At 48.5% G+C, this 24433-nt stretch overlaps 1 protein-coding gene across 4 annotated transcripts in view; it reads left to right on the top strand.

Annotated features, from left to right (window-relative positions):
• hlk (hulk) overlaps nt 1-16969 on the top strand; it is a 140009-nt gene extending 123040 nt beyond the window's left edge. For 3 of the 4 annotated variants that reach the window (XM_075697122.1, XM_075697119.1, XM_075697120.1), the window contains 3 exons: nt 11217-11357; nt 11704-11886; nt 13954-16969. In XM_075697122.1, coding sequence (XP_075553237.1) covers nt 11217-11357; nt 11704-11886; nt 13954-14123 — 494 coding nt within the window. In that variant the 3' untranslated portion in view covers nt 14124-16969. The remainder of the gene's footprint in view (nt 1-11216; nt 11358-11703; nt 11887-13953) is intronic. The other variant, XM_075697121.1, reaches the window with a different exon arrangement.
• The last annotated feature ends 7464 nt before the right edge of the window (nt 16970-24433 follow it).

The raw sequence follows: 24433 nt of genomic DNA, 5'->3' as shown, positions 1-24433 counted from the left end.
CCATACTGTTTTTCAAGCCTCATGGATAAAGTGTTGCGGGGACAGCAAGAATTCGCTTTACCGTATCTAGACGACGTAGCGATATTCTCCGCATCCTGGTCTGAGCATATGGCACACTTGCGGGCAGTGCTAACCCGCCTGCGCGAAGCGGGCTTGACAGTAAAGGCTCCTAAGTGCCAGTTAGCACAGGCCGAGGTTGTCTACCTCGGTCACGTGATTGGTCAGGGTCGTCGCCGCCCCTCTGAAATAAAGGTGGCCGCTGTGCGAGACTTCCCGCAACCGCGCACGAAGACCGATATTCGGTCGTTCTTAGGTGTCGCCGGCTACTATCAGAGGTACATCCCCAGGTACTCTGATATCGCGGCTCCCCTGACGGATGCTCTAAGAAAAACAGAGCCTCAAACAGTCGTCTGGGACGAGACAAAGGAAAGAGCTTTTAGCGCCCTAAAGAGTGCCCTAACAAGCCAGCCTGTGCTACGATCGCCAGACTATACAAAAGGGTTCGTTGTTCAGTGCGATGCTAGTGAGCGAGGCATGGGCGTTGTACTGTGCCAACGGGAAAATGGAGAAGTAGAACACCCCGTCCTGTATGCTAGTCGTAAGCTGACCAGTCGTGAGCAGGCGTCTAGCGCCACCGAGAAAGAGTGTGCATGTCTCGTGTGGGCCGTTCAGAAATTGTCATGCTATCTAGCCGGCTCGAGGTTTATCATTGAGACGGATCACTGCCCTCTCCAATGGCTGCAGACCATCTCTCCCAAAAATGGCCGCCTCCTGCGCTGGAGCCTCGCTTTGCAACAATATTCCTTTGAGGTGCGTTACAAAAAGGGGAGTCTCAACGGTAACGCCGATGGCTTAAGTCGAAGCCCCTAACGTAGGAATCAGCCTCAAAATTGTTTGTTACTGATGTTTTTCTTCCTGAGGCAGGATTTTTAACATATTGCTTTTGTTTAGTGTTTCAAAGTGATGACATGCTTTCTAGTGCAATTTTCCAATTTGTGGACGCGTTCTAAGTGCTGCTAGACTACTGTAAGGAACTAGGCAGTGGTATAGAAGGGGAAAGAGCCTGGCAGGGCTTAGTGAGGGTTGTGCCGTGCTTGCTGACTGAGCGGTTGAGTTTCAGCGTAGTTCTAACGCTTGCCGGGAACGAGAACAAAAATGTGAACTCTCCCGAAGTCACTTTGCAGTGTCCTGTGCGAACCTGAACGAGAGAACGAGGCCTTCTCTGTGCGCTGCGCTCAAGAAACGTCGAGGGACGCCCGACTTCGGTTATGAGCATCATCGAGCGACATCCCTCCGGACAGCGGATGCAGTCCCCTGTCCATCGGGATCTCCTTCCCCCGGCGGGGCGGTCTGTTACGTTTCGCCTACGACGCGCGGTTTAGCCGGCGCGACTGCAACAAAGCGGCAGACATTTTGGCCCGTTCGGCGTCGCTGCTACGCCTCCCCGCCAAGCGCGTCCAGGCATGTTCCGATGCCACGTGTCTTCATGTGCGTGTGTGAGTGTATGTGCCATTGTGCCCGACCGGCGGCGACACGACAGTAGGAGTCACCTTCTCCTCCCCATTGTGCCCGACCGGCGGCGACACGACAGTAGGAGTCACCTTCTCCTCCCCATTGTGCCCGACCGGCGGCGACACGACAGTGTGAGCCACCTTCTCCTCCCCATTGTGCCCGACCGGCGGCGACACGACAGTATGCGTCACCTAATCCCATTGTACAGTCACGTGCTCGTCTATAGAGGGGTTCCTTCTTGCCCTCAACTGCGAGAGTATAAAAACAGCTGCCCCCGGACGCCAAAAAGAGGGCTCCGATTTCTTCTGTTGAGTAAAGTGCACTCCCGTCTCTCTACTTCGGTCGACCTGACCGCCAACTCTTTGCGATGTTAGAATAAACAAGTTGTTTTGTTGTTACCAGTCGACTCATGCTTTGCCGGGACCTTCGGATGCTTCCAGTTGTACCCCAGGCCGCCAGGCCAACGCTACCCTTGGGGCTTGCGACCCAGGTGCAACAACGGGCGTCAGCGCCGAGTTCCCAACAACTCGTACCAGCGGTCCGACCACAACACCTCCCAGGTTACCAACCTTTCATCCCGCCACATGCTTCTCGCCGCCTCTGCACTTTCGTCCACAAGAGAATCACCGCCATCGAACACAATCTCCACGACCGAAACATCGAACACCTTCTCGTTGAACTTATCCCCACCAGGAGACGTAAGGAAAGTATTTTTCTCCTTAACGTGTACAGCCATCCCTCTGCCAAAGTTCGAAGCCGTTTTCTCACCCTCTTCAAGAAGGCCCTTAACGTAGCTGGCACCAACCCCTCGTTATCGGTGGAGACTTCAATCTCCCCCACACGGTATGGGGATATGGCTACTCGACGACGGCGGCTCAAAACCTCTGGAAAGACTCCCACCTCCTCCTCCTCCTGCTCCTCGATAGTCAAGCCACCCGCTCTTCCCAACAAGATCGCCTCACTAAACTTCTCTATACAGAAAGGAAGAAACAGGGCCGCGCCCAAGTATTAGACTACCTCACCAACAAGTATCTCCCCGTGGGCCCAGTGCAATCTCACGGCTCCTACACCGGGGCCCCCAACCCCCCACTGGACGAAGACTTTAGTGTCGCTGAGATCCAAGCCGCCCTGCATAAATTAAACAGCCGTTCTGCCCCTGGGCCCGATGGGGTCACTAACAAAGCCCTCCGTAATCTGGCTGATGCCTCCGTCACCCACCTGACAGATTATATCAATGACTACTGGCGTAATGGTACGATTCCGCCGGCCTGGAAAACAGCAAAGGTCATCCTTATTCCGAAACCTGGCAAACCTTCTAGCCTCGATCATCTTCACCCCATCTCACTAACCTCATGTGTGGGAAAGTTTATGGAGCATGCCTTCCTCACGCGAATTAACACCCATCTGGAAGACACTGCAGCGTATCCTCACTCTGTCATTGGCTTCCGGGCCCACCTGTCGACCCAAGACGTCATGCTACAACTTCAGCACCATATACTAGAAGGTAGAACACGTACTACTAAAGCTATACTCGGCCTCGACCTCGAAAAAGCATTTGACAGCATAGCCCATTCCACCATTCTTGACCGCATCTCACGCCTTAATATCGGTGCGCGCGCTTATAATTACGTCAGAGACTTTCTGTCTAATCGCACGGCCTTCCTTTCGGTGGGGGATCTCCGCTCCGACGCCCAGACTTTGGGCAGCGCGGGAACTCCCCAGGGCTCCGTTATCTCCCCAAATGCTTTTTAATCTTGTCATGATCGATCTTGCCAAGGAGTTGCAGCAAGTGGACGGCGTCACCCACACCATATACGCTGACGATATAACCATCTGGGCCCACAAGGGCAGTGACGGCGAAATAGAAACGGCACTACAATCCGCCATTGAAACAGTCGAGACCTATATCCAAGGCACGGGGCTTCGCTGCTCCCCTGCGAAGTCCGAACTCCTTCTCTACAGGCCTACTCTCCGTGGCCGCCGTCCAAAATACTCCACCGCTAAACGCCATTACGAAGACATTGCGCTTCATCTCATGGATGGCAGCCCCATACCCCTCGTCACCAATATCCGTGTGCTCGGCTTGCTCATAGAGGCGAACGGCGCGAATGGCATGGCCCTCGCCAAAATCAAGATGAATACAGCCAACACCATGAGACTTTTGAAGCGGGTCTCCAACCGCCGTGGGGGTATGAAAGAGGAGAATCTGCTCCGATTAATCCAGTCATTCGTAATTTGCCACATCACCTACGTTGCTGCGTATCTAAACTGGTACAAAGCTGAACAAACCAAGATCAACATACTTATACGCGGTGTCTATAAACAAGCCCTCGGCCTCCCCGGTTGCACCAGCACTGACCTCCTCCTTCAACTAGGCGTCCACAACACACTGGACGAGCTCATCGAGGCCCAACGTCGCTCTCAGCTGGAGAGACTCACTCTCACAGCGACGGGTCGCCATATCCTCACCTCGCTCGGTATCACCTACCACCATCAACACGGCCATAAGCACCAGATCCCCTCCACCATACGAGCTTGGATTCACGCCGATCCTATCCCCAGAAACATGCACCCCGAATACAACCACGCCCGTCGCACAGCACGTGCCACGGTTCTCACCAAATCCCTTACTCGCCACGACGGTGTGAGTTTCGTCGACGCCGCCGAATATCCCCACGGTACCCGCTTTGCAGCCGTCACCACGCGTGAAGGCTCTCTCCACCATGCTATCAGCCTAGTAACCCCACACGCTGAGGAAGCTGAAGAAGTGGCCATCGCGCTAGCCACACTAGACCCAACATGCCATACCATCGTCTCTGACTCCCGCTCCGCCGTTATCAACTATATCAACGGCCGTATTTCACACCAAGCTTTGCGCATCTTGCAACAAGCGCCCCGCTCAACCGACCATCAGGTTACACTCGTCTGGTTCTCGGCTCATGTAGGCACCGTCCACCCGCACCTCCCCAACCTCAACGAGGTTACCCACTCCCTAGCGCGAGGCCTAGTTAACCGCGCGGGAGAAGGGGAGGCTGCCCCCACCGGTAGGGATCGCCTGACACGCTACAATGATCTTGTGAAGTCCTTCTACTTAGAGCGTAGAAACTTCCCCGGCCCACACAACAAACTATCCCGAGCGCAGGCTACAACTTTCCGCCTGCTACAAACCAATACTTACCCCTCGTTACAACTTTATAACAAGATCGACCCAGACATTTACCCCAATCCCACGTGCCATATCTGCAAGACACAGCCAGCCACACTTCCACACATGCTTTGGGACTGTATACACCAATACCCCGACACTAACCCCACGACCCTCTCATCGAGATGGCACGCTGCTCTGCGTAGCCCCAACCTTGACGACCAACTCTGGGCGACCCAGCAGGCCTGCGAGGCGGCGAAGAGGCAACACCTCGACGTCCCCACGTGGGAGGCCTAGGCCCAGCCACCATCTCTTGCTGGTTTCAATAAAGTTTATTCAGTCAGTCATGATCCGGATCCGCCGTCACTACCTGCCCTAAGTAGATGTATTCCCTTACCACTTCCAGTGCCTCGCTACCTATTGTAAATTGCTGTTCTCTTCCGAGGCTGTTAAACATTACTTTAGTTTTCTGCAGATTAATTTTTAGACCCACTCTTCTGCTTTGCCTCTCCAGGTCAGTGAGCATGCATTGCAATTGGTCCCCTGAGTTACTAAGCAAGGCAATATCATCAGCGAATTGCAAGTTACTAAGGTATTCTCCATTAACTTTTATCCCCAATTCTTCCCAATCCAGTTCTCTGAATACCTCCTGTAAACACGCTGTGAATAGCATTGGAGAGATCGTATCTCCCTGCCTGACGCCTTTCTGTATTGGGATTTTGTTGCTTGCTTTATGGAGGACTACGGTGGCTGGGTAGCCGCTATAGATATCTTCCAGTATTTTTACATATGGCTCATCTACACCCTGATTCCGTAATGCCTACATGACTGCTGAGGTTTCGACTGAATCAAACGCTTTCTCGTAATCAATGAAAGCTATATATAAGGGTTGGTTATATTCTGCACATTTCTCTATCACTTGATTGATAGTGTGAATATGGTCTATTGTTGAGTAGCCTTTACGGAATCCTGCCTGGTCCTTTGGTTGACAGAAGTCTAAGGTGTTCCTGATTCTATTTGCGATTACCTTAGTAAATACTTTGTAGGCAACGGACAGTAAGCTGATCGGTCTATAATTTTTCAAGTCTTTGGCGTCCCCTTTCTTATGGATTAGGATTATGTTAGCGTTCTTCCAAGATTCCGGTACGCTCGAGGTTATGAGACATTGCGTATACAGGGTGGCCAGTTTCTCTAGAACAATCTGACCACCATCCTTCAACAAATCTGCTGATACCTGATCCTCCCCAGCTGCCTTCCCCCTTTGCATAGCTCCTAAGGCTTTCTTTACTTCTTCTGGCGTTACCTGTGGGATTTCGAATTCCTCTAGGCTATTCTCTCTTCCTTTATCGTCGTGGGTGCCACTGGTACTGTATAAATCTCTATAGAACTCCTCAGCCACTTGAACTATCTCATCCATATTAGTAATGATATTGCCGGCTTTGTGTCTTAACGCGTACATCTGATGCTTGCCAATTCCTAGTTTCTTCTTCACTGCTTTTAGGCTTCCTCCGTTCCTGAGAGCCTGTTCAATTCTATCCATATTATAGTTTCTGATGTCCGCTGTCTTACGCTTGTTGATTAACTTCGAAAGTTCTGCCAGTTCTATTCTAGCTGTAGGGTTAGAGGCTTTCATACATTGGCGTTTCTTGATCAGATCTTTCGTCTCCTGCGATAGCTTACTGGTTTCCTGTATAACGGCGTTACCACCGACTTCTATTGCACACTCCTTAATGATGCCCACATGATTGTCGTTCATTGCTTCAACACTAAGGTCCTCTTCCTGAGTTAAAGCCGAATACGTGTTCTGTAGCTTGATGTGGAATTCCTCTATTTTCCCTTTTACCGCTAACTCATTGATCGGCTTCTTATGTACCAGTTTCTTCCGTTCCCTCCTCAAGTCTAGGCTAATTCGATTTCTTACCATTCTATGGTCACTGCAGCGTACCTTGCCGAGCACGTCTACATCTTGTATGATGCCAGGGTTCGCGCAGAGTATGAAGTCGATTTCATTTCTAGTCTCGCCGTTCGGGCTCCTCCACGTCCACTTTCGGCTATCCCGCTTGCGGAAGAAGGTATTCGCTTGCGGAAGAAGACAAAGATAATGATGAATAACCGGTCAAGGGAACAAGAGTTCAGGATCGCAAGTCAGCCTGTAGAGTCTGTGAAGGAGTACGTTTACCTAGGTCAATCACAGGGAACCCTGATCATGAGAAGGAAATTCACAGAAGAATAAAAATGGGTTGAATCGGATACGGCAGACATCGTGAGCTCTTGACTGGAAGGTTACCGTTATTATTGAAAAGGAAGGTACAAAATCAGTACATTTTACTGGTGCTGACGTATGGGACAGAGACTTGGAGACTGACGAAGAAGCTTGAGAACAAGTTAAGGACCGCGCAAAGAGCGATGGAACGAAGAATGCTAGGCATAACTTCAAGGGACAGAAAGAGAGCGGTTTGAATCACAGAGCAAACAGGTGTAGACGACATTCTAATTGACATTAAGAGAAAGAAATGGCGCTAGCCAGGTTACATAATGTGCTGATTAGATAACCGCTGGACCGTTAGGGTGACAGAATGGGTACCAAGAGAAGGGAAGCGCAGCAGAGGACGGCAGAAGACTAGGTGGTGCGCCTAAATTAGGAAATTTGTGGGTGCTAGTTGGAATCGGTTGGCGCAGGACAGGAGTAATTGGAGCTCGCAGGAAGAGGTCTTCGTCCTGCAGTGGACATAAAATATTATTATTATTATTATTATTATTATTATTATTATTATTATTATTATTATTATTATTATTATTATTATTATTATTATTATTATTATTATTATTATTATTATTATTATTATTATTTATTCCATGTGCCCTTTCCTCCACCATGCAGACACTGCGTCAATATCATTTTGTAGCATGTTAGTGTCGTTATGGTCTGTAATTTCACGAAAAATAACGCAGTTTCGGCAAACAGGTTATTATTAGACGAAACACAAGCAGTGAGACCATTAATATAAATCAAAAAGAGAAGGGGACCTGATACTGAGCCTTGCGGCACACTAGAATGAACAGAACTAGAAAAGGATTCTTGGTCATTACATGTTACGTACTGCGAGCTGTTCAGAAGAAATTGTTCTATCCATGAAAAAAATGTTACGATCTATGTTAAGTTGGCTAAGTTCAAGAAGTGATTTATGCCAGACTTTATCGAATGCTTTCGAGAAATCAAGGAAACGGCAATCTGTGCATGAGCCGCGGTCTAGAATGAGATTAAGTTTGGGGGCGAATCAGAGTAACTGAGTTTCGCACGAGAAAATCTTCCTAAAACCGTGTTGATAAGGCGAAAAAAAACTAATTTGATTCAAGTAAGGTTACTAAGCGTGAGTACAAGATGTGTTGGAGAATTTTACATGGTATGCTTGTTGGTGGTACGGGTCGATAATTGTTAGTCTTTTTTACCGGGTTTAGGGATGGGCACCACGTTCCCGACCAGTCAGCAGGGATTGTGTGGGCGTCCAGTGACTGCTGAAGAAGCTTATCCAGAATAATAGACGAATACAAAATAGTGCTCTTTAGGAACTTAGCAGTAGTAAGGTCAGAGCCGGGACTTGACACTTTCAACGATTGAACTATTTTGGCAACACCATATGGATCAATTATAATGGGATTCATTGGCAGGTTCTCATAGTTGGCCTCACACGGAGACAAATTACTAGAAGAGGTCACAAAATTTTTAAAAGAAACACTGTTAAATACACATGGGCAATCGACATTCGGTATGGGGGAGCGACTGGGAACGACTAGCTGAACTGAGTTACATTTGGGAGGATTAATAACGCGCCAAAACCTTTTAGGATCGTTATTAAGCATTGACAGCAATGTGTATTGAAGGTAATTGTTTTTCGCATGTTTTAATTCATCGATGTAAGCAATGTTATCGAGCTATAGGAAGCCCAACGTTGTTCGGAGGGAAAGCTACTTGTCTTTGCGTCATTGGTGGTAGCGTTGCGTAGTTTAACCGGCGCAGCATAGCTTGAAGCTCGGGATGTTACGTTTAGAATGCTATATCTCTCTGCGCATCATACATATAGTACTGGCTATCTATGAGTAGCTTGTTGTATTTTAGTGTAAACTGTGGGGAATGCAGCTGTCCTTTGGTGTATTCCAACAGTTTTTTCCGTGCATGTCTAGTTGCCGGCGCAAAGTCACCTGAAACCGAAATGTCCTCTTTTAGTTTGGGACGCAAGGAAAGTATTTTTTTCTTTGTCTTTGAAGTTGTTCAGCTTCATGATTACAGGGCGACATTTAGCGTCAAAAAATACGCCCAATATATGGGCACTTTCAACAGCATTTGGGAAAAAGTCGCTGTCTATTGCTAAAGAAATCGCCGCAAGTGTTTTTTGCTCAGTTTGCGCCCACCTTTAGCGCGAGTAAGGAATACCATGAACGATCACATTATTTCTCCTGGATCGATCTTCTAGTTCGTTTAGCGCGAGTAAGCAATACCATGAACGATCACATTATTTCTCCTGGATCGATCTTCTAGTTCGTCCAGTCGGCAGTTTAAAGTTACTTGTTGTGACGTCAGGCGCTCGGTAGTTTCTTGAATAGCCGCCAGATTGTCTCCGATGGGGTATATGCTACTAGACTTGAGTTCCAGAGTTTCAATGCGTTTGAATATTTGGGACAGCTTTGAGTCAAGGGCCAGCTGGCTAGTTCTGATTTCCGCCTGACTTTCTACCAGTTCCACAGTTCGTTGGTTAATATCCTTTAGCGTCTGTAACCATTGCACTCGCTTCTACTGAACTTTCGGCTGCCAGTTCATTAGTTGAGTCGGAGCGAGACTTGATAGCTTTAGGGGGACCATGGTTTGTTTCCACACCCCCTCACTAAAGCAACAAAAGGGCTACGTTCACACAATCGCTAAAATGCCACAAAGAACCCGCGGGCACGGAAGCAGCACTAGACCTCGAGAGTCACATCGCTTAGCGTATAAACAAATTTGGTTACGCACCTGCAGGGCAAATAGGCGAAACATGTGAACCACACTGCGCTGGATGCTGCTCGCGTGCACACTGACGATAACAGGGCCGCGCGGGTCCGTTAAACTCTTGGTGAAGGGCAGTGGCGCTGTAGACGAGTTTGGCTTTTGCACAGCAAGGGGCAATTCGTTGATCGGCATCGGAGCAATAGCTGGGGTTTAGTCGAGACCATGACCGGGATGCAGTTTTTCAGCTGATGTTAAGATTGCCGAATCCACGTGTGATGATGGAGGGAATCAGCAGTAAGTCAGTGCCAAGAAAACCTGCGGGGCAAATAGGCGAGACATGTGAACCACACTGCGCTGAATGCTGCTCGCGAACACATTAAATTTGAACAAACACATCTCGGCATCGTTCCAGAGAAAAACACTTCTTAGTACTTGACGTAGACCCTTGGTGCCGTCCTCTAGACGATGGAAGGTCCTCCTTATCCCTTTGTACCCAGAGGCCTCGCGCTTCTCCCCTTCTCGACGTAATAAAAGGCACCGACAGGAGTGGAGGTCAATTTCTGCCTCTCGTTTGGCATAACATAAGTATAGAAACGCCATGGTCAATGTCGGCGACCAAACTGGTATCTCCTATCATGGGAAATGGGTGAAACTGGCGAAAAAAGCTTGCAAAGAACGCGCCTTTCAGGTATTGTTTATTAAATTACACGGTCCTCGTGCCAAAACCATGATCATGAGGCAAGCCATAGTGGGGCACTGCGGATTAATTTTGACTGTATGGGGTTCTTTAACATGATTCCAGTCTGCGGTACTCGGGCGTTTCACCCCCATAGAAATGCGGCCGCCGCCACGCCCGCAATTCGAGCCCGCGACGTGGTGCTTAACGCCCGCTACAGCGGGCGTCTTAAGCACCACGAGCTGCACAGCGAGCTGCGCGTCGCACCGCCCGCTTGCATGCCGCACAGGTGCGGTCGTGCGAGAAACTGCACATGCCGCGCACTGGTGCACAAATTTCGGTCACACGCGTGCGATCGTGCGGAAGATTGCACATGTCGAACAACTGTGCACAAATTTCGGTTTACATTGTGTCCGCACATGCACTGTAAACCGAAATTTGTGCACCAGTGTGCGGCATGTGCAGTTTCTCGCCCGACCGCACCTGTGCGGCATGCAAGCGGGCGGTGCGACGTGCAGCTCGAGCGTAATCGGCCTGAAGCCACCGCGGCGCGTGGTTCGGGAATTGCAGGACAAGTTTAATCGAGGAATGGCAGTGCTACTATGTAACTGCAGCGCCCGCAGCTTTCAGGGCGATATTTTTTTTTTTTTTAAGAACGGAGAGCAGGCTGATGCTGAAGACGACGGTTTTCAATGTTACACCATCGGACTCTTCGCCGCCAACCACTGCGTGTGCGTGCGTTGTTTTTTTTTTATTGTTATAACCGTTTCGTTGTAAGACTATATTTTCGCCTCTCCATTGGAGACATTCTAGTCGCCATTTTTTTTTTCACTTTAATTATTTTGATAGCATACTATAGCAGATATGTCTTTGCAACTTCGCTCAGATGTGTACGTGCGCAGGTGACTTACTGAACGAGGAGAAGGTGCTCGCTTGGCTCACCAGTCACGAGAACATCGAGCTCAAGGACGAAATTGAGGAGGTCAACAGGAAGATGTTGGACAAGCTACTCGACGAAAACGATTTCGTCGCCGTGTTCTTCTGTAAGTCAACGCTGGCGTGCAATAAAGGCTACAGCAGCCAGCGTATTATTGCATGTCAGTGATATCAAGCGGTGGACAACGTGTTCTCAGCACATCATTCACAACGCACATGTCGAAGAGCATGTCGTATTACGATAGCGTTTCATAGGAACACCACCACCAGCTTCACTTTAAATCGCGTAAGATCGTTCAAGTAGTTGACGGATTCCTTTTGCTCTATATTCTGGCACTAATATTCATAAACTGCTAATACAGTTCAGAGTCCCATGACAAAATATACTTGATTAAGTGCAGAGAACGTGGGAGCGCTGATGATGGCTGCCACTTTTCTCCTTTGTTTGTGCAGTTGACAGCAACTGTCCGAAGTGCGACAGCGTGTTAGCTGAGCTGGAGAACATTGATGATGAAGTGGATGACCTTGACGTAACCTTCGTCAAGATTAATGACGTCAAGTACGCCAGAAAGTACGGCATCGCCCAGGTTCCAGCCATCGTTTATTTCCGGAGGAAGTTTCCTTCGATCTTCAGAGGTAAGTTCAAATACCTGTGTCGCCAGGCTCTGCCAATGGTAGCATACAAATGCGGTTAATTCTATACGGTTACCCGGTGGAAAAAGTGCCCCGTCTGTAATGTTCTGTCGAAATTCCAGTAAATAAAAGAAGTTACAGTCTCGACAAATTTGAATTCGCACAAATAGGCCCCTGACAAAAAAAAAAGTCGCAGTTTCGCCCGAAAAGCGAAGCATCGATTGCGATAGCAAATTAGTGGACAGCTATACGAAGTAAGGATAATAGTTTTATAAACCGTATAAACTCTAAAGACAAGCATACTAACTAAATTAACAAGCATGATGTCACGCACGCACAAGCAAACATGAACACACCTCACTTGATGACCGCGGAAACTCGCTGCCAAATGCTTTAGTGAGGAAGCGCGGCAGCAGCGGTGAGCGAATTGACGTTCGTGCTGTGTCTCGCGTCAACGCAAACTAAGCTGCATAAACACAGCGCACGGAGGGCTGTGTCCCAGCCGCAGATTGTTTTCAAGATACAGAGGCACGGGCATGCGCGGCCGACCGCGCGCTGCCCTGAGTAGAACGCGGCCGCTCTTTCTCTACCCGCAGCGGACCTTGTCCCCGTCGCAGATGGCTTTCAACATACAGCAGCCCGGGCCGCCCGGCGTAGAACGCGCCTCCCTCCCTACCCTCCCCCTGAAGCCTTGCGCGCGAAGGAACACGGCGCGCTTCGTCCCCGTATTGCGCCCTTTCGTGCGCGAGATTGAGCCGCGATCGCCGGCTCACCCTCGTACGCTTTCACTCGCACATACAGCATACGGCGCGTGGCGACGATTTTATCGCCCTTGGACTCTATACAGAACCTCACGGCGACACCGACAGCAGAAATCGGCTTGGCGTGTCCATGTAGTTGCTATCGCAATAAAAATAATATACTGGCGGAAGCTGTTCCGTCCATACATCAGTAAGTTGCAAGAAAATGTGATCTGCACCGGGAAATAGTTACATGAGCGGAATGCAATAACTGGGCCACTTTTACAAGCGAGGATAATTGTTATTGCGCCAACCTTGTGCTAACCACGATATATGTTCGTGACGATTGAAAATTTTGTTCGCAAAAGCGAGCAGGGCGACTGACATCCTCCTCTCCCTCCGCTGAGCCCTCTCCTGCAGGGAAGCGGCAAGAGAGCTGTCCTTCCTGCTAAAGCCCCTTAAACTTCGTAAAGTAGTGCCACGCTTTGAAGAATACCGCCTCCTCCTCGCGCGCTCTGGCCGAGGCCGCCGCCGCGTCGCTTTTGGCCTAATAGCATCACGTGGGCCCTCGCGCCTTGCTACAGCGCAATTTTTGCTCGAGAAGCGTCTACGGAGTGGCGAGAAGCGCATGTTGGCGCCGCTGCTACGCTCGAGCAGTGTAGGTGGCGCCACGGTCGAGGAAGGAGCGTGAAAGAGAGGAGAAACGAGGAGCAGTGAAGGTGGAGGAGGAGAATGTCGCTACTTTACGAAGTTTAAGGCGTTTTACTTCCTGCTGCATTGCAGTGACACCTTCAGGCACACCCAGAGCTCTCGCGCGACACCACGCGCGTCTCAAAAGAGTTTCGTGTTTGGCGACGGAGGCGCCTTTTGCTTCGGCGGTAAAAGTCCGACCACCACGGAAGCGGGCGAAAGAGCCAAAGAAAGCTGTCCGCTTCAATAAATAAACAAACATACTAAACACCACGATTGCTTGTTGCAAGTGTGGGGCTAAATTGCAGTTTCACTGCACTTGAGCGCGCAGTGCACGAGCTCTGGAGAATGCATTTAGAAACTAACAAATTATTTCAGTACCAGGCAAGTCACTCTCACACGAGCGGTGCGCACTTTGTATTTAAAGTTACCCCACTACTATTTTTTTTTTACTTTTGACCTGCATTTGCCACACTCCGAACAGGCACTGAACGCGCAGATTATGCGCGACGATTGAGCGGTTCTCACATGTTCGCGACCGATTATGAGACGTATATATGGGCCTAGCAACGCGAAAGAAGCGCGCACATGGTTCTTAGAGAGCGCATTCGCCCTCATTGAAAACTGCTTCCCTACGCAGGTGACCTGATGAAAGAAGAGGAGGTCCTGGAGTGGCTGAAAAAAAATCGGTACAGGCATCCTGAACTCAGCCTCTTCATGTACGCGCTGATAGCCATATCGACAGCGTTCATCCTCTACACGCTCTTTCTCATCTTCTGTATGAAAGCGCCTCGCGAAAAGAAAGAGTGATCGCTGCGCACAGCTCGCCCCCCGCCTTCTCTCGCGCGCCCCGTATGACCAAATGTCGCGACTCTGTACCGCGCACAACATGTGCGTCCCGAGAGAGGTCACGCCGAGCCCTGCTGGTCGCAATCGGGCTGAGGTAGCCGCGTGCAGGTGAGGCGAAGGCAGTTCATCCAATCTGGTGGCGAACGGATGTGCGGAGCGGGAAACCTTTCGGAAAATAAGCTCACCAATGGCGGGCGACCACATAACGTCACACGCAGCACGGAGAAGAGCACGGAGAAGGGGAGGAGCAGAATTACTGTACAGGCTCCATGGCTTGAGCCTATACAGTACTTCTAGGGAGGAGGGTCTACGGCTGCCACCTGGTGGTAAGAAGAGAAACCAAGCTCAGTTTTAATGGCCAAAGCATACGGCACCGACTGCGGCCTCGGAACCGTGGCCGCAAGGTGATGCCAGCATGCTACGGGCTCAATGCTTCTCCAAACGTTCGTGACGCTACGTGGCCGCGGTGTCTTCCTGTCCGTTCCTTGCTCCGTGGGTATACAACGCAGTGAAAGGAACTACATCCCTGTGATCGTATTTTAGCTATCGAGACGTACAGTGTGACGGCGCAGTCTTTGTTGGAAGTAGATAACCCACTAAGCGCAAGGGCATGGCTATCGTCCAGACACATGTTGAGGCTGCTATGGTACTCCTGGAGATTCCATGTTCAATGAAACCAGTCTTATTGTCCTCGGTACGCATACAATTCGGTCTTTGTACTTGTGGCGAAGACACAATCAAGTTAAAAATGACAAATAGGCCGATTGCGGGGCCTTTGCATGCAGTTGGGTGAGCGCTTTTACCTCCTAAAAGGAAATAATTAACCGTGCTAGTTTATTTTGAACAGACCATCGTTCTGTCGATACATGAGAAGAAATGCATGACAGACACCTGTATGAATCGTCGTTCATGTTACATCTTTAATAACTTGAATTTACGTTGCTCCAACGTGATAGAACCGTAGGGGTCGCGCAATAATGTCAGGAGTGATGGTCGGTAGAACATTCTATTGTGAACTGTATACACCATTCGGTCAAATACATATTTCATCACTGTACAAAAAATTAGGAAAACATTGTCTTATATCTGCATGAACCTGTGCATTCAGGAAACATTCACTGCGCTCCTACGTCCTTAAATGTGGACTGTACGGTGTGAAGCCAACCGTGAGCTAGATGTCATGTGGTCTTTTTATGGGATATAAATAGATGGTGCATACAAATTTCTGGCACGCTGTTGTGGCCAGCAAACATGTCAGTAGTACCGACAAATCCGCCACAACTAGGCTCCTGTAACGGTCACGTCTCGTATGTGCGTTTTATATGTATAATCAACATGTGGCAATAGCGCACTTTTTAAAACAGATCTCGTCTTTGCAAACATATCCCGTTAAGAATGGTTTGGGGATTGCATTGCGCTTTACAAGGCCTGGTTGGTATGCTGTGCAAGTGTATGGATGCTTATAGTGGTAAGATGAAAAAACACAAGGACGGATCACTCACCATTACCAATACATTGTTTGTGTTTCAGAAAGTAAAATCCTGTGAGGCGATCGGCTGTACACCTCCTGAGATTGTAGTGTTCGCTGACAGTCCTTCAGGTGCCTTCGCAGCTTCGGCAGTTAAGCCGAAATACAGGGAAGTGTTGAATATGCAGTGAACGTAAGGACACAGTCACTTGTGTCAACTGCCGCTTGTCCGTTTCATTATATTCCTTTCCGACTTCTTTACACTGTTTGAAAAAAAATGCACAGATATCATGTTTACCACGTTGTTGTTGGTTACACTTATTCAAGACGCTCTTCTTTTTTTCTCTTTTTTTCCTTCCTTCTTTTTTGCACTGGTACATCATCAAACCCACGTTAAGTGAACTTTATAAGATCCATATACAGAGCACGCCGTAATTATTCCTTGCGCACGCGTTTGAGCAAGTACAGGAAACATCATTTAGGTTATACCAATATTTGCGCATTCTGAACAAGAAGGTGCAATTTATATAAAGGTTGAAAATGGTGAACCCCTGTACTCCTGAATAGGGCGTTAAAAATCGTCACAAATTAAAGCATTTGCACATGAGTTAAACTACTTTTGGAAAGAGTAACGACGAATGCGCGAAATTGTTCACGTGAGCGCGCGGAGAAATTTTGCACCTTCTTGACACATTGCGCACAATAAATATTTAAAACGTTCGCCCAGGAGCTATATCTTCATGCGAGCTGTACAAAAAACGACGGCGAGTTGCGCGTGGGCGTCTTCAAGCATGAGAGTCTGTTCCACAGACACCTCTGGAGCAGTATTGTACAGAATTGTAAAGATGCATTGTAATGATTGCTTACATTGCAATGTACTTGTGTTCAACTTTATATGGCGCATATTGCTTTGATTGATGATCTGTTTGAATGTTAAGATCAAAAGCAGGCATGAAGAATGTACTGGACTTCATGTGGAACCATGAGTGATCCCACCGTCAACGGGGACCCCTACCGTGGTGTATTCGCTGTGATGAGCCTTCTTTTTTGCTATAATTTAACATCACGTTCTATGCAACTGATAAAACGAAGTGTAGCCTCGCTTAAACACCTAGCTCGGTAAAATTTACTGGGTTTACATGAATACTAATTGACCTTCAGTAATACCCAATAGATACGCAATTCCTAAGCACATTCAAGGGTGCCACAAAGGCAAGACATTCTGGCCTTACCGACATGGCGAAAACGGCGGCATTGCCGAAGAACATCTTTGTGTACCAAGTGTACCCGTTAACACGCTGCACAAACAGTGAAAACAATAAAGCAACATATGTTTGTACTTGTGGGGTGTGTGTCTGGTAGACGCTTGTCATTTTAGATGCTCAGTGCATATATGCCAGCCCAGCAATCACAGGCGAGACCCTTCATCCGAGACGACGCATGTTCCACACAACACACAAGCGGGGAAACGAGAATTCAAGCAGTGATGCCCCACGCGTACGTCTCGTTCTAATTCACCAGCTGAGACAATGCCACACCTCAACCTGGCACAGCACAAGTCAAAGTTCGGCGAGGAAAACGTTGCTAAAAACTTTGCCATCACAGTGTTTGTTCGCATTGCAGCAGGAGCTTAATGGGAGGACAAAGTGCCGGGGAGCAGGACACAAAGTAAGGCAGCGCCAGGAAATGCAAATTTATCTTGCGTGGGCATTTAGCCTATAGTTGGTGCATTGTCAAGTTACATGAAAGCCGAGGTGACAGACACAAGCGCTATACTAAGATTCTATATAATTTTCTGGCTACCGATTGCGTGTTCACGCATGCTTCACATTTTGAAAGCACATCATGCGCACCTAAAAGTGTTTTCCAAGACCTCGCGATATAGACACATCTCGAGCGCCGACGTCTCTTGAAAGGCTGGTTGACAACCGCAAGTCTTGCAGTGCATTGCGATACTGCTTACGGTACTGCATAGTCGGTCACTGGGACTAAGGATTGCATAATAGCGCAACAAGAAAGCAAGGACTTAAGGAGACGGGAGCCTCTGGGTAGTCAGTGGTCGAATGAGTAGCGCATCGGGCTGTTGCGGTGAGGTGACAGGGTTCGAGACCAACCATCGCACCAACTTGGATCACTGAGTACGTGGCAATGTGTACATACGTGCAGCTCTTGAACGAACCTCTCTCAGGCCGACATGGGTCACTGTAGATGCGAGACTGGGTAGGTATATCGCTGTTTCAAAGAACTGTTTGGCGCCGTGTTCGAGTACTGGGTATATGCCACTTGGTTTGTTCTGGTCTCCAATGAGCCTCTTTGATGGCAACTTGTATCACTGGGTAAGTGCCAGTAAGTGTGTGCCACTCCTCAATGAACGTCTTTGACGCCAAATTGGGTAACTATAGGTACTTGCCAAGGGGAGCGTGCCGCTCTATACACTGACGAAAAAGATCCCTTAAATTTCTCCGATGCTGAGCGGAATTGAACCGACGTCGCAAGGACTCCTCAAGGACAGCAACTCGACGCATTAGCAGACTGCGTAACAAATGCACTGTGTATGTGCCGCTTGTGTCTGAACGTTTTTCACACCAACTCTCTAGCGAGCTGGGCCATGAATGCCCTAGGTATGTGTCACACGCCAATGGACCTCTTGGCAACTTGGGTCACTGAGGGTGTGCCACTGAGTGTGCGGCAAGCAAAGGAACAATTCTCAGCGTTCACAGGGACCGGCACACCGCACTTTTCGTCTCCGATGCCATGCGCGGACTTCTCAGCAGTTCTACTAGATGGCGCAGCGTGTCCAGAAAAAAGCGCTAGAGAGGAGCCCATTTCCCGCATTACACATTTCTCAGCGTTCGCGCGAATCGCCGCGCCACGCATTTCGAAGGACACGCGCAGGCTTCGAAGCGGCAGCGCTAGATGACGCCGAGTGTTCGAAGCGTGAAAGACGAATCCCACTGCGGTATACGCCTCAAACATAACTCGTTTCGACGGCGGTTATACTGATTCGATGCTAAACGCACAACCGTTGACAGTCATCTAGAAGTGGGTTCTGCCGAACTTTTTTTCTTATTTATTTACAATACCGCCAGTCTGACATATTCATTCGTAGTCTGCCTTTAAATGCACGCTTCGCTGGCATGTACAATGACTGGATATGCTTCGTCGTGTCACGGGGAACGTACAGACGCTCCGCGCGCAACGATTTCCTTCGCGCTTCTTTGAGCGAGAGGGAACTTAGGTTTAAAATAGGGGTGCACGAATATTGAAATTTTCGATACGAATCGAATACGAATGAGGCAAAAAACTGTCTTCGACTATCGAATCAAATATGGAATATATGTGTAGTATTAAAATGTTGAAAAACGAGGTAACAATGGCTTTATTACCCTTTTAAAAATAATATCGCATTTTACAAGGCTGCTTCAGGTTAAAGAAGCATCATTATAGTTAATGCACTCAGCTAATGTCAAGTGATTCTCTCAGTCAGGTAAGGCGTTTGGTACAGATTATCGTGAAGGAAAATTAACTGCTCGAAATGTTCAGAAAGTTATCGCTTTCTATGCACTGTGACAACATTTCCACCGGTAGAAAAGCTCTTTCACTAGGAAATGAGGTGGCAGGGATGGCTAAGTACTTCTGGGCGAGTGCACTTAAAAGCGGGTACTTGAAGGGGCCAATGGACTGCCACCACTTATAAGGATCCTTGCTCCTTTCCAGAAGAGGCTTTTCCGCATAGTCTGTAACTTCTCTCTCAGGGGAAGATGCCAAACTTGCCTTCTCTTTGTTCATCACTAGATTGTCAAACGCATTCCATACACTGGATGCCACCAGCGGACACGAAGTCGACACTGGCACGGCAGTGTCCTCACTGGCTTCCACGTCAGCTGCCTGGAGCTCCCTTGTCGCTAGGTCTTTCAGCCATATAATCTGAGCAGATGCCTGATGAAGTGGGGCCTTAAAGCGCGGATCAAGAAACATGGCCAGGCTGGCCACTTCGTCAAATTCGCACTCCGCAAAACAAGTATTGATACATTTTGCAAGATTGTTAGCAAACCCTGAGTTGCCTTTGCAACCTTCGAGGCAATGCAACATTACAAAAGTAATTGGAATTTGACATGACAAAGAGGGGTACGTTTCAGCACTTAAGATCATAGTTGCGTCAAACAAAGGCTTCAGTGCCTCCACAAACTCCACTGCATCTTCCAGTCTGCAAAGTTAAGGGTATCTATGCTCGTGTCCGAAGTGGTGAGCTCAAGTGTGATGGACTCTTTGAATTCAAGGGGCCTCGAGAGCATGAGGTATTGACTGTTCCATCTTGTGTCAACAACCTGCAAAACATGGAGCACGTCTTCGGTCAACTGCCTCTGCAGATCGCTCAGTCTTTTCTGCGCACTAGGGCTATGTTTGTAGTGTCCTACAATCGCTTTCGCCTTCTTGCAGATTCTGTTGATTGCCGGAGTACACGACATGCCATCGCTGATTGCCAGCTGCAGAGTGTGCGCAAAGCAGGCTCGCTGGAGCCATAGTAGTCTCGTGGCAGTCACTCAGATATTGCGGCCGTTGCCCGTCACGATGTACTTCACGCAGTCGATTGGTATCTGCCAGCCGGTACATAGCTGCTCCAATGAGGCAGCTATGTTCACAGCCGTGCGACTCTCCGGCATATGTCGCGTGCTGAAAATAAACTTTTTCATCTCGCACTTCACCGTATGAAAATAACACGTTAGGCTTAAGAAGCTCTCGTTGGCACGCGACGTCCAGACATCGCTCGTAAAAGCGAGAGTGCTTGTTCCATGTTGAAGAGCTTTTCGCAGCTCGTGTTGTACTTTTGATTTTGTTTCGTCGTACAGGCGCGGGACGAGCACACGCGACAGTTTTGTTCGAGAGGGCAGACTGTAGCACGGTGCCGCTGCTTTCATCAGTGCTTTGAGCCCCCCGGTTTTCTACAAAGCTGTAAGGGAGAAGATCTAAGGCGACAATTTCTGCCACTTTCTGGTTAAGTGCGTTTTCTTTCATCTGAGACAATGGCTGCTGTTTCTGTTGTAGTATATCGTCCAATGTCGGTTGATTCTTCAACGGCGCGTCTGCAGCGGCGTCTCTTTTGTACTCTTCCATCAACCCAGGGCGCTGTTTCATGTGATTTTGAAGAGTAGTAGTCGTTCCCGTCGGCGTTTGAAGAACACGTTCGCACGACTTGCACCGAGCTGTCGACGGCGAGAGTCTTCTGTAGTACCGGCAAAGAAGACTTCTGTCGGCTTTCTTTTCTTGATTGCTCGGTGGCTCGTCTTCCGCAGTTGATGCCATTCTTGGAGAACACGCTTGAGAGGGCTGTATCAGCACTGAGATGGTCGCCAATAGCGCAGCGGCAAATTTAGTGTGGACTGCGATTACCTCACAGAGCAGCAGTGCAGCATGTAGCGAAGAACCAGCGACCACCTTATAGAAAAGCGGGAACACAAGGTGGGAGTTGTCAATGGCGTTCTCCTCGGACATATATCTTTTCTTTTTAATTTCCAAACATTTGAAAACTGTCCAGGTAACATTTTTGAGATGCATATTTTATAGCGTATACTTACAGAGCCCGAAAGTACATCCTATATCGTTATGAAAGAGCCCCGGAATAAAGCTTGGTAAAAAAGAAACCGAAACTAATCATGTCTCTCGGGCCGGATGCAGATACACAGAAACAGAGGATACAGATTATGAGCGGATCATGCAAAGATCTCAGTGGATAAACAGGTTCTTAGGAGAATGCGGAGCAAGCATATAATCAGTTAATTGCTAAATTATTCGCAATCTGTCCGAATATTCGCCGTTTCTACCGTTATTCGGCCGTCCTCGAATATTTAAAAATTTCCGGATATGCATTTTCGAATCGAATACGCTTCGAATAAGGAAAATAGTCGATTCGTATTCGAAATTTCGAATATTCGCACACCCCTAGTTTAAAATTCAATTGAGTTCCGGGGTTTTGAATGTCAAAACCACGATTTCATTGAGGCACGTCGTAGAGCAGGACTCGGAATAATTTTGACGACCGAGGGTTCTTTAACGCGTACCCAATGCACGTCATACGGCCGTTCTTGCTTACGAAAGTAACACAGCGGTACTTTTTTAAGATGGGGACACAGAACGACTTGGCAGGACGGGCGTCGACTCCGACTACGTTTGTTGAAAGGCCTTACATTTATGAAGGCACTGAGCGCATGCGCATTCATGACTGCAGGAAAGAACTTGCACGCACATAAAAACGGCTGATTAAGTTGAGCAGACTGCATATTATCGCCCTTTGCTTAACAATCTGAATTCACTGCCACGCAGAGAGACTGATGTGGTGCTGACGCACATGTCGCCTCTCTGCATGAAGGCTGCTGATAGCTCGCGAGATAATCTGCTCTTACTCTTGGTTAAAATTTTTATTCCCTCAAGTCGTGGCTCACACATTTGATCGCTTAGATCTTTGCAAGAGCGGCAATGAGCTGGTAGATTCTGGACAGAGGCCGTAACGTCTAATGATCTTTCATGTTCCCTGGCGCGTTCGTTGACACAGCGCCCCGTTTGACCAACATAACCTTTGCCACACGAAAGGGGGAACCTCGTAGACCACACCCGCGGCACACCGTACGTACGGCTATGTGTGATTCATTCCACAGCCGGAGGTCGCAGGGCCGCCACTGCTGACTTTGGGGCACCTCTTGGCCAAATTACCTGATGCAGAGAACACCATCGCAACACCGTACTTGTTGTTAACCCTTTTCAGATTGCGGGGCACCCTATGCGTACACGGAACCACCACTGGTTTGGCGCTGCTACGTTCATGTCTCTGGATTATTTGGTCTCCCCTTGATTTTTTCGTAACAGTGCCTCGGTCACGGCTGCCAAAACGTGGTCAGGGAACCGTGCTTTTCGCATTCTAGCCACCTCACCTTGAAAGCTTGCCTGCATAGTGTGAGGGCATGGTTTGAGGAGGGCGGATTCAAGTGAAAGGGTCGCAACAGCCCTCTTGTCAGTTTTTGATTGGGCCGTATCGAAAGGCAAAAAAAGAATATTTCTAGGCGCTAAAGCGATAGCACCAGCAAACTCACTTTTCTCCGAGCTTGTTGTTGAGATCTAAGAACTGAAGGCTATTTCGTTCCGGCAACTCGGACGTGAAAGAAAGCCCTCTGCGATGTCCGAACTGTTCTAAAATCCCCATAGCGATTTCCACAATCACCGACTTATATTCCGTTTCTTTAATATTACTAAAAAATCATCAACATATCTAAACATCTTGAGGGTTATTCCACCGTCACTTAATGATGCCAGAATCTTGTCAACTGATGCAAGAAAAATATTACACAGAACTGGAGCTACACGTGATCCTATGCAAATGCCCTGGCGCTACAGAAACCGTCGGCTGCCAAACTGGATGAAGGTGGCGTTGATATAAAACTTTAAAAGTGACATAAAATTGTCGGCACTCAAACCAGCTGCATTCTGAAAGGCAGTTATGCCATTTACTGCTATGCATTGTCGAGCTGTAAAAAACAGGCCGTTATGGGATGCAGAATAAAATAGATCCTCTACATCTATGGAAAAAGCATAACCTTTCTGCTGCTCTCCTTCCGACATATGCTGACATCATCCAAAGTATTCTTTGTAGCAAAGGGGTCCTACACTTATAAACTGTTGAAGTGCTTAAACAAAAAACGACTAATGTGCTGCTGCCAGGTGCCTTTCTTGCTGACAATCGTCCTGAAAGGCGCATCGGGTTTATGGGTTGTAACAGCGATGAACACGGACAAAGTATTCACTCTGGAGTCCACGATAGCTCCAGCCATGTTCTGGACTTCTATGGGTTTACAAAAGGTCACTGCCTTGCCCTTTATTCTGGTTGCGGACGGCTTTACTGCTACAAAGTTATTTGATATTGCCTGCAGTGCCTTTTCGTTTAAAAGGCGAGACGGTATGACGACGAAGCATCACGGTTTATCCGCTTACAGGAGAGACAGACTGTTATCCTTGCTAAACGCGGCCACCCTGCCTGTTATGGATTTCACTTTCGGGGCGGGTTGTAGTCCTTGCCAGGCTGTCTACGCCGTCGAGAACGCACCTTTCTTCGTCATATTTTTTCGCTTACTTAGCTACGCGGCGGTTAAAAGCCACGAGGGCTGCAACGCGTGCTTGTTGGTAATTCATCTTGAAGGGGTGTACTGTAGCCCGATTAAAAGACGGGACAATAGAAGACACACAGGGACACACACAGCGCTACCCGCCGTGGTTGCTCAGTGGCTATGGTGTTGGGCTGCTGAGCACGAGGTCGCGGGATCGAATCCCGGCCACGGCGGCCGCATTTCGATGGGGCGAAATGCGAAAACGCCCGTGTACTTAGATTTAGGTGCACGTTAAAGAACCCCAGGTGGTCGAACTTTCCGGAGCCCTCCACTACGGCGTGCCTCATAATCAGAAAGTGGTTTTGGCACGTAAAACCCCATAACTTAACACACAGCGCTAACTTTCAACAATGTCTATTATCGAAAACCAGGTCATACTTATACACTCAGCTAACATGAGTCACAGCCGCGTGAACAGATAATCAACCAGAGCGAAACATTTTCGTAAGTGATATGTTAAGCCATGCGCAAAAATTTCAGTTCTTTTTCAGAGAGAGCCAATGACGGTTTGCTGATACATGAATCTCCTAGGGCGTCAATCTGCTCGGCTTCTATTATAAGTCTAGTGAGTTCGCACTTATCGCTACCAGTAATGGTTGTTGATTCGAAGAGAGGGGAGCACTTATGTTGCTTGCAATGAAGGGAGAGAA

The sequence above is a fragment of the Dermacentor variabilis genome, chromosome 6 (assembly GCF_050947875.1).
Source record: "Dermacentor variabilis isolate Ectoservices chromosome 6, ASM5094787v1, whole genome shotgun sequence".
In the NCBI taxonomy this organism is placed as follows: Eukaryota; Metazoa; Arthropoda; class Arachnida; order Ixodida; family Ixodidae; genus Dermacentor; species Dermacentor variabilis.
Note: the sequence above shows the minus strand (reverse complement) of the source record. Positions and strands in the feature narration are given on the sequence as shown.